General features: G+C 50.9%; 6 protein-coding genes across 6 annotated transcripts; 5 read left to right on the top strand and 1 right to left on the bottom strand.

Moving 5' to 3' along the window:
- Positions 1–159: 159 nt before the first annotated feature.
- N7539_003900 (WD-repeat containing protein SWD2) lies at positions 160–1,395 on the bottom strand (the record flags this gene model as incomplete). The annotated part of the gene is made up of 3 exons (XM_056933502.1): positions 160–947; positions 1,009–1,237; positions 1,300–1,395. The coding sequence occupies 3 exons, from the start codon at positions 1,393–1,395 to the stop codon at positions 160–162; spliced, it is 1,113 nt and encodes a 370-aa protein (XP_056791043.1).
- A 619-nt stretch (positions 1,396–2,014) lies between these two features.
- Positions 2,015–3,295, top strand: N7539_003899 (putative mitochondrial oxaloacetate transporter (Oac); the record flags this gene model as incomplete). The annotated part of the gene is made up of 5 exons (XM_056933501.1): positions 2,015–2,031; positions 2,105–2,179; positions 2,250–2,379; positions 2,443–3,123; positions 3,203–3,295. 5 exons carry the CDS (start codon positions 2,015–2,017, stop codon positions 3,293–3,295), a joined length of 996 nt encoding a protein of 331 aa, XP_056791042.1.
- A 1,604-nt stretch (positions 3,296–4,899) lies between these two features.
- On the top strand, positions 4,900–5,463 carry N7539_003898 (uncharacterized protein; the record flags this gene model as incomplete). The annotated part of the gene is made up of 1 exon (XM_056933500.1): positions 4,900–5,463. One exon carries the CDS (start codon positions 4,900–4,902, stop codon positions 5,461–5,463), a length of 564 nt encoding a protein of 187 aa, XP_056791041.1.
- A 1,297-nt stretch (positions 5,464–6,760) lies between these two features.
- On the top strand, positions 6,761–9,310 carry N7539_003897 (uncharacterized protein; the record flags this gene model as incomplete). Its single annotated transcript, XM_056933499.1, has 1 exon — positions 6,761–9,310. The coding sequence occupies one exon, from the start codon at positions 6,761–6,763 to the stop codon at positions 9,308–9,310; it is 2,550 nt and encodes an 849-aa protein (XP_056791040.1).
- A 591-nt stretch (positions 9,311–9,901) lies between these two features.
- Positions 9,902–11,028, top strand: N7539_003896 (Ran GTPase-binding protein YRB1; the record flags this gene model as incomplete). Its single annotated transcript, XM_056933498.1, has 4 exons — positions 9,902–10,198; positions 10,443–10,686; positions 10,751–10,879; positions 10,958–11,028. The coding sequence occupies 4 exons, from the start codon at positions 9,902–9,904 to the stop codon at positions 11,026–11,028; spliced, it is 741 nt and encodes a 246-aa protein (XP_056791039.1).
- A 1,123-nt stretch (positions 11,029–12,151) lies between these two features.
- N7539_003895 (putative transcription initiation factor subunit (TAF30)) lies at positions 12,152–13,786 on the top strand (the record flags this gene model as incomplete). The annotated part of the gene is made up of 7 exons (XM_056933497.1): positions 12,152–12,160; positions 12,380–12,420; positions 12,716–12,904; positions 12,985–13,126; positions 13,194–13,358; positions 13,423–13,543; positions 13,698–13,786. 7 exons carry the CDS (start codon positions 12,152–12,154, stop codon positions 13,784–13,786), a joined length of 756 nt encoding a protein of 251 aa, XP_056791038.1.
- Positions 13,787–16,141: the final 2,355 nt, after the last annotated feature.

Below are 16,141 nucleotides of genomic sequence, written 5' to 3'. Positions count from 1 at the left end.
TGACCATTCTGCAAAGGCGACAAAACGTTTCAAAAAAAGCTCTTCAGTCCATCAAGATCAGATCAATGTTGAACCGCACAATAAATAAAGGCGCATGTTCAAAACTAAGAATAGTGAGATCAAACCGCTTCAGAAGGTATCGATACTGAGGCGACAAGGCTACTTGTCCGACGGCTTGGAAGGCTCATCGGGCTGCCAGAACACGATGTCTTTGTCGGCACTTGCGATCATGTGATAGCGGGGATTGTATTCAATCAGCGCAGTTCGGCCTTGGTGGGACAATCTGGTCGCGGGTTGTAGCGACACATTTGACTGCCGTGCTTCTCGGATGTCATTGAGATCCCAGACAAGCACATCCTGCTGGTCCCCATTACCTCCGACAACAAATCGTCCATCGGTTGTAAAGCAGACATCACCTTGACCCAAGGGCTTACCGGTACTTGACACAGGCGCAGCTCGACCAGGCGATCCACTCTTTCCAGTCAAAAAAGCCTTGATCGTTCCATCAAATGCGTCCAGTATGAAGTGTCCATGGTGATCAGTTCCAAGCATCAGGTATTTTCCATCATTGGAGAATTCCAGTCTGGTCCAAGCACGCCCACGGGTCGAAGGGGTGTACATCTCTTCGTATGGAGTAAGGTCGAAGGTGGAAAAGGGCGCTTTGTCGTAGTTTCGGAAGTCATAGAGAAGAATCGACGCCGTCGCCTGTGAGGCAACGGCGATGACCGAGGCAGATGGGTCGAACGCCACAAGGTAAGGAGTTGCCAACTTCAATTTGCCTTGAGGATTTCGAGAGCCAAGGTCCCAGACGGTGACTGTGTCGTCTTTGGAGCAGGAGACGAAGGCATCGCTGCCTGGAGACATTGCCAAGCATGTTACCTTGTCAGTGTGACCCGAAAAGTAGCGCACGTATCCTTCGTTGTGGAGATCGAGTAGACGAAGAGAATCTTGTGAACAATGTCAGTCCCGTACACATAGACGTTTCGACAAATGCTCGAGCTCACTCACGATCAACCTTGGTACTGGCATGTAGCACTTGACGAGAGTGGTGAGTGAAGCGTGCAAGATGAACACCGTATTTCTTGCTGGGAACCGATTTGGTAGATTTGCCTTCTTTGACGTCGAAGATCTGAATGGTCTCATCATCACCCGCGGCGACGACGAATTCACCCTGGTCATCAAAATCCAAGGAGGTTGTGTAGTGCGAGGACGATTCTGATTTCGAGCTTTTGAAAGACTGAATGAAACATGTCAGCAACGGACCGAAGACGAGATAGGGAGTTTAGACGCAATGCGTACCTTGCAGGGTCGGTAGCTTCGAATCACGTCGGAGATTCTTAGCGACTGTGAGGGCTGAGCAGCTTGCCCAACCGTAGGCTGCTGGCCTTCGGCCATGGTGAAAAAGAATGCAGTAGACAAAGACCGAGAAGAAACAGAAGCTTTTCAAAGAGCGTTGTAGGGGCGAAGCGAAGGACAGGGAAGGCTAAGTAGACGGTTCAAAACCTCATCGCAATCAAAGAAACAGTCGAAGCAAGCTCGAAACGCGCTAGCGGGATAAGAGCAGTGTCGCGCTTTCCTCTTTCGGTCGAACAGAGAGCTCACCACGTGCAATTGCTGATTTTCCCGAGCGTCAGAAAGGAGCTTTGTTTATCCGCTTCACCGCCCCCGGGGTCGGAGAGATGGGCCCGAAGAGGTCGCCATTGACCAATTATGCATGCTAAGATGCGGCCTACGGTAACCGCAGGTAAGCTTTCCGAGAGCATGCATCTCAGGCGTTCCAGCTGACATTCACCTCCCCTCTGTGTAGACGCCTGAACGGCACCCGATATATATACCACCCTCACTTGAGGCCAGCTGCCTGCCTGAATTGCTCACTGCTTGGCTCTAGCAGCTTGACTGTTCTTGAAGCTGTCGTCTGGTCATCCAACTTGCCTCTGTTGGTGTCTCCGATTCCGCTCCGATCTCCGTCAAAAACATCCGTCTTCAATAGCGACGAGCCAACATCTGACGCATTATGTCCACAACCACTGGGTACGCCGAAGCATGGAGTGAAGGAATGAGTAGGGAATGAGCGCTGGTCGGTTCAATACTGATCCATGTATAGAGCGTTCCTCGCCGGAGGCATTGCAGCATGCGGCGCAGTCACTGTCACCCACAGTTTCGAAACCGTCAAGATTCGGTCAGTCTACTTCAAGAGACCGGAAGATGGATTATTCATGGTAATTTTGGATGAAGCTGACTTGCCAAAGACTTCAACTTCAGGGTGAATTGCAGTCGAAGAACGAGGGTGTGAAAAAGTACCGTGGTGTATTGCATGGCGTCAAGGTCATTCTTCAAAATGAAGGCCCGCGTGGTTTGTTTCGTGGCATTGGTTCTGCCGTAGGTTAAGCCCTCTCCCAAACCCTTATCTGGAGCAGATACTGACTGGGGCATTCTTTGAAGTACATCTATCAAGTCCTCCTGAATGGCTGTCGCCTCGGCTTTTACGAACCGATTCGCTCTACCGTGACAAACGCGATTTACAGCGACCCCAAAGTCCAATCGCTAGGGGCCAACGTCTTTGCTGGCGCAGCTTCCGGTGTTATTGGTGCAGCGGCTGGATCACCATTCTTCCTTGTCAAGACTCGTTTGCAGTCATTTTCCCCCTTCCTGCCCGTGGGTACCCAGCACAACTACAAGAACTCAATCGACGGTCTCAGCCGCATCTATCAAAGTGAAGGTGTCAAGGGGATTTATCGTGGAGTTGGTGCCGCGATGATACGGACCAGCTTCGGTAGTGCTGTTCAACTTCCTACGTACTTCTTTGCCAAGCGCCGATTGACCCGTCACCTGGGCATGGAGGAGGGACCTGCTCTGCACCTGGCCAGTAGTGCAGCGTCGGGCTTTGTTGTGTGCTGCTTTATGCATCCCCCTGGTATGCCAAGACTTAGCATCCCTGATGTTGCTTCCGATGATTATACTGACTCAATGACAACAGACACCATCATGGCTCGCATGTATAACCAGACTGGTAACCTTTATCAAGGGGTCTTTGATTGTCTCTTCAAGACTATTCGCACTGAAGGTGTGCTGGCTATTTACAAGGGCTTCTTTGCTCACCTGGCCCGTATTCTTCCGCATACTGTACGTTCGACCACTCCCAGCAAGGGCGTTGGGCTCGAAAAGCCTGATAATTTGCTAACTTCTCACTTCCCCTCCCCAGATTCTGACACTGAGTCTCGCCGAGCAAACGAACAAGCTGATGCGACGCTTCGAGAGTCGTATATTGCCTGACGCTCTGAAAGAGAAACTTTGATGCCGTGAGAACGACTACAAAGTTTGACCGGCAAACTTCTGGTACTATAGTGGTCGTGGTCTCCGCCTGCGTGTGAATTTTGCATTGAGAAGGATGAATCATTCCAGCGACGCTGGGCTTTTGCTTGGTGTTATATATAGATTAGGCGTTTCGCGGGGGGGGGGGGGCCTCATTAGGAACATCTTGTACATGAACCTTGAATACGGGCTAGACTTTAACGAATATTCATTGAGCCAAGGTTTTCCAACGTGGATGCACGGCCTTCGCTCGGAAATCGCTTAGTTTCGCAGCGAGATACTCGACATCAAGCTTCATTTATGTCAATTCCTTAGTACCATCAAATTCCCAGTCTTGTACATGGAAGTACGTGGAACATATTTGGTCTAGCTTGAGACCTCACGCTCATTCATCAAATAAGTGGAGCCTTATGACTCAATCAAGGCCACGGAGAGATCGCATGACCATGCACTAACTAGTCTGAACTCTGTAGTCTGTATACTTACAATTTACAGTAGGGCACGTCCACTCACCCGAGTACTACAGTTAGTGTTACTGTCACCCTGTGCTTCCACACTTTGGGTGGGTCCCGGATAGCTCCTGCCGAGACACTCTAGCTCTTCGGCATGTTGGAGGCTGTGGAAGATCTTGGCGAGGAATCCCGGGGAGGATGATGCCTCCACTGAAGGGGTTGTATCCGCATTTGGAGTAACCGCGGAGTCAGACACTTCGACAGGTCTGCTGCGCTGTAAGTAGTAACTAAGTGGTATTTAAGGACTAAAGTAGGGTAGTAAGATGAGAAGATCAAGTACTAACTACGAAAGTAGTAGTTATGGCTGACCGGTGCCCCTGATCCAGTCTTGGCGGAGAGTCATTCCCGGGCGTAAGCGTGGGGGCGGAATGGCTTCAGTTCGATAACTTCGCGAAGAACGAGTGGATTTGGAGATTGAGTCTAAATCCAATATAGTGGTGTGGTAGGATGCATGAAAATGAAGTTATAGGATGTCACTCATATAGATATCACACAATGTTCCAGAGACTAGAGAGGGACGGGAGTCTAACTTGGGCGCCAGATGGGTATCTATCATCCAGGTCATAGTACCACTGGTGTTGATTCTTTTATGTGTATAAGTGTACACTCATTTCTAACCCACTCAGCTCTGTCAGTCATAAGCCTAGCTCAACCACCCACGTCTTAGTTAGAGTGCTGATAGGACATGCTCGAGTCTACCTCATTACGACTTGTCTTTGTTTTAATAACTGTCTTGCCAAACAGTAGACCTCTTTTGCAAAAGAGCATGCGGTCGGAGACATGGACAATTCAATCCTGGTGGGTGTCATCCTTGGCCTTCAAAGACTCCACCAGGGCAATGGCCCCTGAGAGCCAAGAGCCGCTCCGCTATTGGTGAGCGTGCAAACATCGATGTCCGGCGTAGCCTCTATTGGTGCACGCTGCATATGAAACGGTAGTTCATTGTGCTCGAGCAGTTTGCGGCCTGGAGGGGTTTCAGTGCTATAAGTACCCCATATCTACCCGTCTACTCAGCATCAACCGAATTTGCCAACCCGAAGCCAGGCCCCTTTCGTCTGTTCTCTACATTGTCAACATGTCGGCACCAAAGACCATTCTCATCTCCGTTGCCCTTTCCATCGCAGCCACTGCAGCCGCAGCCGTTGCGGATCAAGCCACTTGCCCCAATGACTGGCTGCCCCAGACACGCCGTGGAGAAGTCAAATGCTGCTACGGCAATATGGTCATCGAGGACAAGGATACCTTCTGCTGCGTCTATGACATGAATCCCGTCACGACAAGCAGTGCGTCTGCGGCCACAGCCACCACGACCACCGACGACTACGGCAGTTGGTCAACGGCGGACGAGTGCTTCACCAAAATCCCTTTCACTGCGAGCAACTACTCTGACCTGGTGTCCTCGGCTTCTTCTAAGATCGTTGCGACTCGCACAACCGCTGTCACCACGGAGGCAAGCGCGACAAACACTGCCATCAGCTCGGCCGCTACAGACGGAAGCTCAAGTGCGACCTCCTCTGGAGGCTCTCAGTCAAGCTCAGCTGCCGCGTCCACCACTAGCAATGCCGGATTGCCGAGAGCGACCGCTCAGGATATGGTTCTTGGTGGGGCCGCTGTTGTCGCTGGTCTCCTCGTGCTGTAAAAACCGAATGCAAATGGGAGGCCCAAGGAGAAGCCCGAGATATTGTGTACAAAATAGCCGGAAGAGCTAACCTAGGGTCTCAGTGGGCGAGGGAAGTTAGGAAGGACCGAATGTATATAGATGCACGTGGCTGAATGCATACAAATGCGTAGCATCTCTTCTGCTACGTCTGCTGTCTCGGAGGCTGCGGTCGCCAATGTGCGCTGCCTGTGTGACTCCGAGCTTGTTCGCGGAGATGACCTCTTCGGGAATGATATACGATTTGTTCGCTGATGTCTCGCACAAGAACCTCCTCGGGCGTGCGCTGAACATTCAAGGTTCGAGTCCCAGTTCGACCCCGGCAGATCGGTGGGGCGTACAGTGGAGGTGTGGCTGCATCGCCCAAGTTGTGAGGAAAGGGAGCCGCGATCATGTCGTCACCTGGTGTAACTTACTACAGAGAAGGGGAATAAACACTGACAGCTGATCTAGCACATAGCGACAAAGGTCATTAGCTGCCTCATCGACGAGAAAGTCGAGCAGGACGTCCTTTCCTGGAGGACGAGCGACTGGGAGATGGCACGCCTGTTAAGTTCCTGGCCCATTTGAGGGGGGGCTAACTACCCCACTCGGGAGTCGATGCTTATCGATTAGATATCTGACAGTCCATCAATCGGAACGCTCTCACTAGTACTGTGTCTAGTCCGGTAAGTGTACCAAGTGTTGGAGTACACACTACATGCAACTACCTAATGATTACTCAGAGTCAGCAGTAGGTCGGTACGGCAGGTGCTTGCAATATGCGCGTAATCCACCGGACTGGTTTACGTGATACCTCATCAGCCTAAGGACACCGGGAGATAGCCGTTTCATGGTAATGATCAAGCTCTAGAAGTTGACCTTTCCAAGTTCTCCGGAAGGGACTTTCCCTTCTTCCATCATTTCCAACTACAGTACTTCTTGCCCCTGTCTTGACTCACAAGGTCGCATCTGACTCTTCCAACGTTGATCTATCTGTGAGACCTCCCTGGCCTACAAACCTCGTTCTATCCTCCTTGCTCGACCTCCGCTCTGTGGCCTGAGTGTGGCATCTGCTCTCGATCGGATCTGACGCCCAGACGACGGGCACATCCCCGCAGACCCACACCCAACAAAGGCACATGTCTGAGTCTCAGACATCCTCATCCTCGCGGTGAGTCTATTTGGACTATCAAATAGTCTGCTCGTGATCACTTGTGCACTCGGAAAGAGAGTTGGCACGACAAAGCCACCACACAGAGTCCTCATTCTCGACGACACCCATGATCGATCCAGAGCCATGGCTAATAGTACGGAGCTGAACAGGCGTTCCCCAAGTGCCCGCTCAGCTGCTCCCCTCCAGTATCCGACTTTCCCGCCAGTATCAGCCTCCGTTCAAGAGTGGCTTTCGCACTCTCGCCCAGCAGCCACCATGTCGCACGATCGACCTACAACTCCAGCTACCAGATCCCTCGGCGATAGCTGGGCAGACCTCAGCGTATCAGATATACACTCTGAAGATGGGAGCCGCTCGGAGCATACTGATGCGGAATCCTTGATCGACCAGACCACGCCCGACGATGTAGCGAGCCTGGATGAGCGATACAGCAGCAGCGAGATCGACGGTCCAGATGATGAGTCGGCCAGAGGAGACACCGAGGAGGAGGGGGAAGAAGAAAAGAGGCAGGAAGATGTCGATGGCGAGTTTCAGCGCTTGACAGCCTTCGACGAGTCGCCACTGCGTTTGACCGAAGACGACGACCACACAATCGACGACAGCAGCTTGACCACCCGTCCAACGTGCCGCCAGTCCATCGATTCGATAGAGTTTGTGGAGCCTGAAAAATGGCCTGAGATGGAGCGAGTCGAGCTTAAACATACAATCCACGTGCTCAGTGAAGCTGAAGCAACTCAGCTGAAACCTACGCTGCCACAGAATAAAATCAAGGATGCACTTCTCGTGACCACCGTCCAGCAGACTATGACCAAGGGAAGCTTGGACCTGGACAGGCCATACCGTGTGCTGTACACGGGCCAGCCAGATTCCCGGAACATCATTCTGGACAAGATAGGCGATGTCCTGGTGTCCAGCTCGACGGCAGATTCGCCAGCAAGTTCTGCCAATTCCTCTCGATACCATGTGGTGCCTACCTCGTTTGGGGCTGGAGCTGTGCCAAATCTCGCAGAACTGCTTCCTATCCACGTGCAGCTAGTCGTGGATGAGTGCAAAGAAGCAAGTGCTGAACCTCATGAAGCTTGCCTGGAAACTTTACACCTGGACTTTAAGAATCGCCCGCCATGTCGCTCATACTGGGATGGCTCGTGGTACCGAATCACTTCTGCGTCAGAATGGACCCTTCCTGACATGGCCATTATATTCGTCTCTGATAGGGACAGTCAGGCTCTCGTGCAGACACAGCGCTGCGTTCAAACTTTCCTGGAGAGACACGAGATCCCTGTGATGGTCATTTCGGAGGAACCGCTCTGGAAGCGAGCGACCGAACACATCCAAGTCAACCAGAACAGCCTCCACATGTGTCTTGAGTCTCGACACCCGCAGACAGGCGAGACCGCTGTATTGCGTCGATATCCCATCGATTTGAAGACATTTGAAAGTATCACGCCAGGTCAGCTCAACCGTAACCTGGCTTCACTCATGGATCTTTACCCCAAGCACATTCGCAAGATCGCCGCGGCCGGTCCTCAGGCCGCGGAAATGTGCTCTTCCACCGATCCTCAGAACTATCCTCGTAACCAAAGACGCCCATTGTTTGGAAGCAAGGCTTGTGGGCCGGGTCCCACTCTTAGTATGATCGTCTTAACGCTTATATCCGCCGTCGCAATTTCTTTTGGATATGCAGCGGTGAGTACAACAATTCTCGGTGTCTCGCAATGGATGTCCAAGGGAGAAGTATTCGACAGCGCCTCTGCGCCCGAAACGCTTCTACCATCTTCTTCCGCAATCGTACCCACGGTGGCCCCGACATCACTTTCCCTTTGGGGCGCCGGTCAGCCTTACCATTCCTCAAGCCAATCCTCCGCAATTGTCAGTCAAGATGCCAGCTCCATAAATGTCTACCGAGATCCGCCTCAAACAGCAGACTTGTTTGAAATTCGAGTCGTTGGAGATTGCCACGTAGTGATCAAACCCCATCGAAGCATTCTCGCCTCCCGAAAGCCTCCACTCTTCGATGTGAGTGTCCGACGACATGACGAAACCTTGCATCATGAGATCTCAAAGCTCTTCGACGGGGTATACACACTGCGACTGGACCGAGAAGACGCATATGGCCTGGTGACCATCACTGTTTGTACTAGGTCCAAACCCCTCCGCAAACAGGTGGCCACAGTTGATTTTGGCACACCATGGTTGAAGATTGCAAGCTGGAGGTGGGCGGCGCAGAAGATCTCGTCGGAATTGACGAAAGATTTGCAGATCGCCCAGAACAGTTTGGCCGAAGTATACAGCCGAGTCTCTACTGATGTGCAGGTCAGGGTGGGCGATCTGGTCAAGCGATCTCATTTCCTCCACCAGAACACCCTGCGAGATCAGAGTCTAGTGGCTCATCAAGCTGTGCTCGCGCGTTCCAAAGAAATATCACAGGTCATTTCTCGAAGCGCAGTTGAACAATTTCGCGCCGTGTCTTCTCTGGTGCATAGGCGCTCTGTTCATCTGAATCAGGAAGCCAAGGGCCTCATCAGTGGTGCATGGAACCGATTAGAAAAGACAGTCGACCGCGTTGATCTATCCTCGATGATTGATCGCGTACGAAGTGCGCCAAGCGGTACGCTGGACCGGGCTCAAGCGCGAGCACGCCGCATTGTGGGCCGTCGGGAGCGTGATGATTAAGAGCACCACCGGAATTCATACTTGTTGTTGGATGCAGACGTAACGCTCATGCATTTGGTCTCCCTCTGGCTTCCTAGCTGTTTGGAATTTGCTTGCACGTAACGCTTTGCTACTTTGCGCCTATCCGTTAGCCCAGGTTGTGATTTGCGCTTTCTGGGCTTGAACGAATTGATGTTCTCTGTCCTTTCGTTTACTTACAGTATCTTCAATACCAATTCAGTCTACTTTAAGCGTATATGCATATACTCTTCTTAGCTCCTTTCTAGACTGTCTCAGGGATTGCGTTTCCAAGCCATGAACTTCCGTCCTCCAGGACAAGAAGCTCGATACAAGATGAACTGAACGAATCGTGACGGTGCCGTCATCCCTCGCGTTCCTGGCCCGCTGGAGCAGTTCAGTCGCAGGGCGGTGGCGTGTTCTGCCTGCACATGAACTATTAATTTTTCCCCCCACCTCACACCCTCCCGCATCAACAACAACAAGCGTTCTCTTACCCCTGGGATTTTTCTGAGATATCTCTGCTCATCCGTCTTCCTTGGATCTATACCACAGCTTCCCTATAGCTCACCAAACCTGATCACTTCCCTCACCATGTCTGACGTTGCCGAGACCAAGCCTGACCAGGCTCCTGTGGCTGACCAGGCCCAGACCAGCACCGGCGAGAAGACCACCACCGAGACCGCCACTGAGAAGGCCACCGAGGCTGCCGAGACTGTCAAGGAGGCTGCTGTGAAGACTACCGATAACGTCTTCTCCATGTTCGGTGGAGGCCCCAAGAAGGAGGAGAAGAAGGAGGACGAGGAGGAGAACGACCGCTCTGGCTCCGCCAAGGCTCAGAAGGCCGAGAAGAAGGATGACGAGAAGGAGGAAGATGTCGAAGCTGACAAGGTGGGTTACAGACGTGCAGAGTTATCAGCCCTGGGAGCCCCGTTGAATCATTTGATGCGTTTGCAAGACCTCCCTTCTCCGAATACCACGGGGATGGTCCAGAACGCGGGGTGATCTCCTGAGACCCCGCAGCTGGGATGGCTTGCTGCGATCCAACTTTGACCGCATCACAATGCTTTACAATTCTTGTTTTGAGACTCTTGATCTATTCCGCCCATACTGACGCTTCTTTTCCTCGATTCAGGTTGTCGCCGATGCTAGCTGGGTGAAGACGGAATTGAAGGAGGTCGTTGAGACCAAGACCCACGAGGAGCTTGAGGAGCAGGTGTTCAAGATGCGCGCCAAGCTCTTCAAGTTCGACCCCGAGTCCAAGGAGTGGAAGGAGCGTGGTACTGGTGATGTCCGCCTGTTGAAGCACAAGGAGAACCAGAAGACTCGCCTGGTCATGCGCCGGGACAAGACCCTCAAGGTCTGCGCCAACCACTACGGTGAGTGACCCCCTAGCATCTTCCATGTGATGTTGGCAGTCAAACTAATTGCATCACTCTACAGTCGTCCCCGAGATGAAGTTGAGCCCCAATGTCGGTAGCGACCGCAGCTGGGTGTGGAACACCACCGCCGATGTCTCCGAGGGTGAGCCTGAGAAGCAGACTCTGGCCATCCGCTTTGCCAACAGCGAGAGTGAGTTAACAAAAAACCATCCCATCGGCCCTTTGTATCTTCTGATTGAGGATGGCTACTGACGTTTGTCCAATCTAGATGCCAACTTGTTCAAGGAGGCATTCGAGAAGGCCCAGGAGGAGAACGAGAAGCTTTTCAAGGCCGAGTAAATCCAACTGTCACTGCACAAGATGTCGCTTTTCGGCCCTTTTCCACAGACCTTATTGCCTTCATCAGCATGGTGTGAATCATTCCTGGCTTTTGTTGCAATGACGAGCAGCTTGCATTAGCATCCACCCTTCCTCCCCCTTTCTATCATACCATACCAATATCCCCCAAATACGAAAGAACTCATGACCATTTCCCCCAACATCTCTCGCCTTCTGCCTCTCAACTCCACCTTCCCATTCCCATGTTACCCTTGATTATGCCACTCTCAAGGCTGTCCCCTGATGATCGATGCTCCCCGATGAAGAGAGAGCCATCACAACGTGATACGAAATGAAAGGGTACACCCCTTGATGTCCTTTAACTCCTTATCGGCAGTAGATAGACAGATAAATCATTCTTGCAATTCAGAGGTACCTCTCTCGCATATACAGGGCTATTACCAACTGTCTATGTCTGTTATAGGATACGATTACTCCAATATAGTTGAGGTGAGACCCAACTTGTTGTGTTTTTGCGGAATGGGACACTCCAAACATGCCTCTTTGACCATCCAGCGCAAATAGCGAGCTCTCAAGAGTCTACTTGACATAAAAGTTCGTTGCTAGGCTGAGCTTGAGAAATCAAGGCAAAGTAATGATGGGAAACTTTGTATTTGTTTATCATCTCCATATTCTACTCGCTTCTCACTTGCTCTCGTCTCTTCGTTGTATGGGTTGGTGGATCAAGCTTGATTAAGCTCCCTTCCCTCTGAGCCTCCGTTTGTCTCGTCCACCCCTCGACTACCTAAACTTTACTTCCTGCCACTCCCATCCAACCTTACTCTCATTGATATCTCATTTACTGTTCATTTCAAACCAATCTTAAATTTTTTGACGTCCGCCTCTTCTTCCATTTTGGCAGAAGAGACTCCAGACAAAACCCTCTCACCATCCTTCGCCCATCCCGTCTTGCGATCTGCCGGCCCATCTCCGACCGCTGCCCGCAAATCCGACCCTCCATTATTCCCTGCCTGCCCGCGCAAACTGCTCCCGAGGGACTTTCGCGTCAACCAGCGCGCCATCCTCAAGGACCCTTCTCGCACGCTCGACTCAAGGAGAGATAATCGCATATAAACCAGCAAACATGCCTGAGGTGAGAACTTGGACTCCAGAATCCATTCATCGTGTCTGGGTCCCGAAGCTTTCCAATGAAGCTCGGATCTTGGAATCAACATCACTGAGGATCGTCTCGCGTCGTGTTCACTTGAAGTACTTTGGTAGTCCGGTGGATATGTCAAAAGTTTTGACTCTCAGTTCGTTTAGCAACGACAGCTCCAGTTCATTTCACTGACAAGTATTTTCCGCACACTAGGTCAAGCGCAACATCCGCATTGTGACGGAACAACATATCATGTACGTTGATCCTGCCTTTCGCTTTCGCTTTGGCCTTCATCTCACCTGCTCGCCACTCTTTCGTTCGCCAACCATACTCAATGCCTCGAGTCTTCGAGGAGCTTTTTTGTCGCCGAGTTCTCCTTGTGCGACGAGGAGAACGCGGCAACGCCCCATGCATACTAGATACCAGGATGAAGCGGCGCTCGCTCCGCAGAAGCAGCATCCAGCTGCCCCTCCAATGAGATTGGAATGAGAAATAGAGCAGAAAGAATCTTGAACCTGAGCTGACAATTTTTCTCTGCTGGTGAAATAGCGACAAGCCGTCCGACGTTGAGGGGTTCCCGCAGCGCGCCTGGTCAATTGAGATCTTTCTAGTCAATGACAAAGGCGAGCAGGTGCCTGCCTCCATCTTCGACAAGGTTATCTATCGGCTACACCCGAGTTTCGGCGATCGTGCAAACCAGAGTCAGTTGCATTCCCTCCTCGGTCTGAGTTCGAAGAGGTGGCCAACCCATTGCGCAAGGATTCGAGCAGTGGATGCCAAAGCCATGAGCTACTGCTGATCACTAGTTCTGTATGCAGCTTTCAAAAAACCCCCTTCCGTATTCAAGAGGAAGGATGGGGTGAGTTTGATATGACGATCGACTTGGTTGCCGATAAGACTCACACGATCCGCCACGACTTGAACTTTGCTCAAGAGCGGTACGAGGCCAAACACACGATTGTGAGTATCGGAGATATCTACTCTGTTGTGGCGGTGGATTATGTACTGCCGCTACTAAATGTGAAAGGCTAATAAGGGAAAATACTATCAGACCTTCCGTAACCCCAAGCCTGCTTTCTTGGCCTTGCTGCGCGAGTCCGGCCCAGTTCCGGGAGATGAGAACGGGGTTAAGGGCAAGCGAGGCGCCACTGGTGAAGATAGCGTCAAGAAGAAGAAGCGGACCGAGAAGAATGTGAGTATCGCGTGACTAATTCACGCTATATGAGCTTGCGCGCTAATCACAACTCCTTCGCCAGGTCGATATGGACAAGCTTGCCGATGGGTTGCAAAAACTGAATGAGGATGATCTCCTGCAAGTGGTACAGATGGTACATGACAACAAGTCAGCAGACTCATATACCAAGAATGACGCCGAACGTGAGTTTCCCCCCCCCCCCCCCCCCCCCCCCCTGCCTTATCCAGGTTGTGTACCTTCTCCACACTTGACCCGCTATCTTGATATGTTCCACGCGACATCTGGTGAGGTAATTCGAAGCATCGAAGACTAATCTGTATGAACCTTTTCCTGCAGTGGGCGAATTCCACGTAGACCTCTACACACTCCCAGATGCATTGATCAAGATGCTCTGGGAGTTCACAGCTGAACGGGGCGCTCTCTGAGCATGTTCATCGGGCGGTGGAGGCGTAATTCTTTTTTGCAACACGGATTCCAAAAAAAATGACCATATATCGAATCAATTTGTCTTTCTCATCTTTCTGTTCTCCTTCATCAGGCGAAATGAGAACCCTCCTCAATGAATTGAGTGGAATGGATGTCATCAGATCTTCTTGCTGCCTTCTCTTGCGTTTCAACCGGTGTTTTTGGGTTCCAAAGCTATCTCGGATCAACAACGATGCTGTATCCATAAACTGACCGTTCGTCCGTCTATCTCGCTTTTCAATCCCGCAAATGCGTGTCATGTTCTGCCTTGTCCTTTTCTCGGTCACTTCTCCGTGAGTTGAATCTGACTTTTTGACTTTTTTTGCGCTGATGAAACTTCTCTTCTCTTCGCTTCTACTATATTTGCGCTTAGTTCTCAGGGAGGGTTGCGTCGAGTCTTTCTGCAGTGGGACTTTGGTGAAACGCCCTTTCAAAGCGTCAGACGAAAAGTAAGTTGGTTGAATTAGGTAGGTACGGTGATGCATACACACAGTCACACCCACATGTAATCCGGGAATATTTGAAAGGCCATTTTCAATCACACTTCAATTCATAAGCTCGTTCTGGGCACCTAAGTACCGATTGAGAGGATGTTCCGATGTCTTAAGCCACCAGTTCCAGGTTTCTTCTCGAACGTGATACTTATGCCTAGAGACAGGTAGTACCGAATGCATCCTATAGATCGACTCATCGAAACACTGGTCGTTCTTGACGGAGATTGATTCGTGCTTACAAATCTATCTTATAATCAGATCCGACAAACAAGGTGTATTCGTCCAAGCCATCCTCACAATGGCTATTCACAAATGATAGATCCGGTTTCTACCCAGCACGATCGAATGAGAGCTCGGGCTTTTCTTCTCATGGCTAGAGACGCGATACTTGAATGGAGGACTTCTTTCGAGAAGAATGGGGACGTGCTCTCGATAGAAATGGTTGATCCACGTCAACTGTGTACGAAGAAGAACTGGGAGCGATGAAGAAAGGCCACGGGCATGGACATGGACGGTTATCGGCCGTTGGTAAGGTACTTGGAGTGCTTCAAGTTTATTATTTGGGATATATTTAGTACGTCTGGGGAGATGGAAGTACCGTGTAGAGTGTAGTAGGGATCATAAATACAGTGGTTTTAATTATTTGGCGAATTAAAACCACACCGCTGACACCTTCGACATCAACGCCGAACTAACCAGATCAACCGCGATTAGCCCTATATTATCACGGCGCGGCTACGGATTGTTTGCATGGCATGTGATTCTGCCGCTCACCACAGTCCATAACTTAGGTAGAATCTCTCCCCCACAGCAATCTCACTCTTTATCCCTCTCACACATCGATACTGCTGACCTACCGTAGCCGTATCTCATCAGTAAGTCGTATTACTTAGTATATATATGTAGGACTAATAACTTTTACGGGTACCGTGGTAAGTATTTTGCGCATATCAATCTTTTTCCAGAAGAACGCCCAGGCGGGCCCAACCTACATGCTTATACTCTGCAAAAACTCTCAACTAGACTGCTAATTTGAGAAGGGGCCTCGGTCAACCTCGGCATCTGGACAGTACTCGAAGCCGGTATCATCATCATCGCCGCCTGTCTCCCCTCAATATGGCCGCTGATCGTGCGAGTTCTCCCGTGTGATCTGAGAAGCAAAGTGTCCTGGCACAACCGCAGCCACCGTCATACAACCAGCCATATCAAGACCAAGGGGACAGAAGGGTTCTCTTGGCTAGGCGACTAGCCAGCACGCTCTTCGTGAGACAGATACCTGCTCTCGACGTGCGAGTCCCGCTCTCGAACACTATAGTGTGTCTACCAACGACCCAACGCGAGTGAATGCAGAGAGCATCTCTCTTCGGAGTATGAATCAAATCTGGCAGGAGCCCTAGGCCGTATTTAGGAAAATTCATACAACTTTGCAGTTGTCATGTATAGATCTACTAGCTGGGAAAGTCTGTTCAGAGCAGCCACTGGAGGAATGTTCCACCTTTAAATTTGTCACTCATCCGCTGAAGAGACCTCTCAATATTGGAGATGGCACAATGTGGCACTTTCTTGTATCAAGCTTGGCTGCTGTTATCTCAGGTGGTTTCAGATCCAAGGTGGACGTGAGGTAGTCGACCACCCTGGCTATAGATGCTCTCACGCAGAGGTCATGTATCTGAAGGACATCCGACAGGTATTAAAAGAAATCAAATTGAATCACGATTGAATTGGGCAAAATGAAAATACTGTACTCCCATCGATCTACACTCATCTAGTAGATTCATCTCTTGGTACCGTGGTACACGGGCGGATACTCCTACCTTCCGC

Source organism: Penicillium diatomitis, assembly GCF_028827545.1.
Source record: "Penicillium diatomitis strain IBT 30728 chromosome Unknown utg000004l_segment0_segment0, whole genome shotgun sequence".
In the NCBI taxonomy this organism is placed as follows: Eukaryota; Fungi; Ascomycota; class Eurotiomycetes; order Eurotiales; family Aspergillaceae; genus Penicillium; species Penicillium diatomitis.
This window is presented reverse-complemented; position numbering and strand designations above follow the sequence as displayed.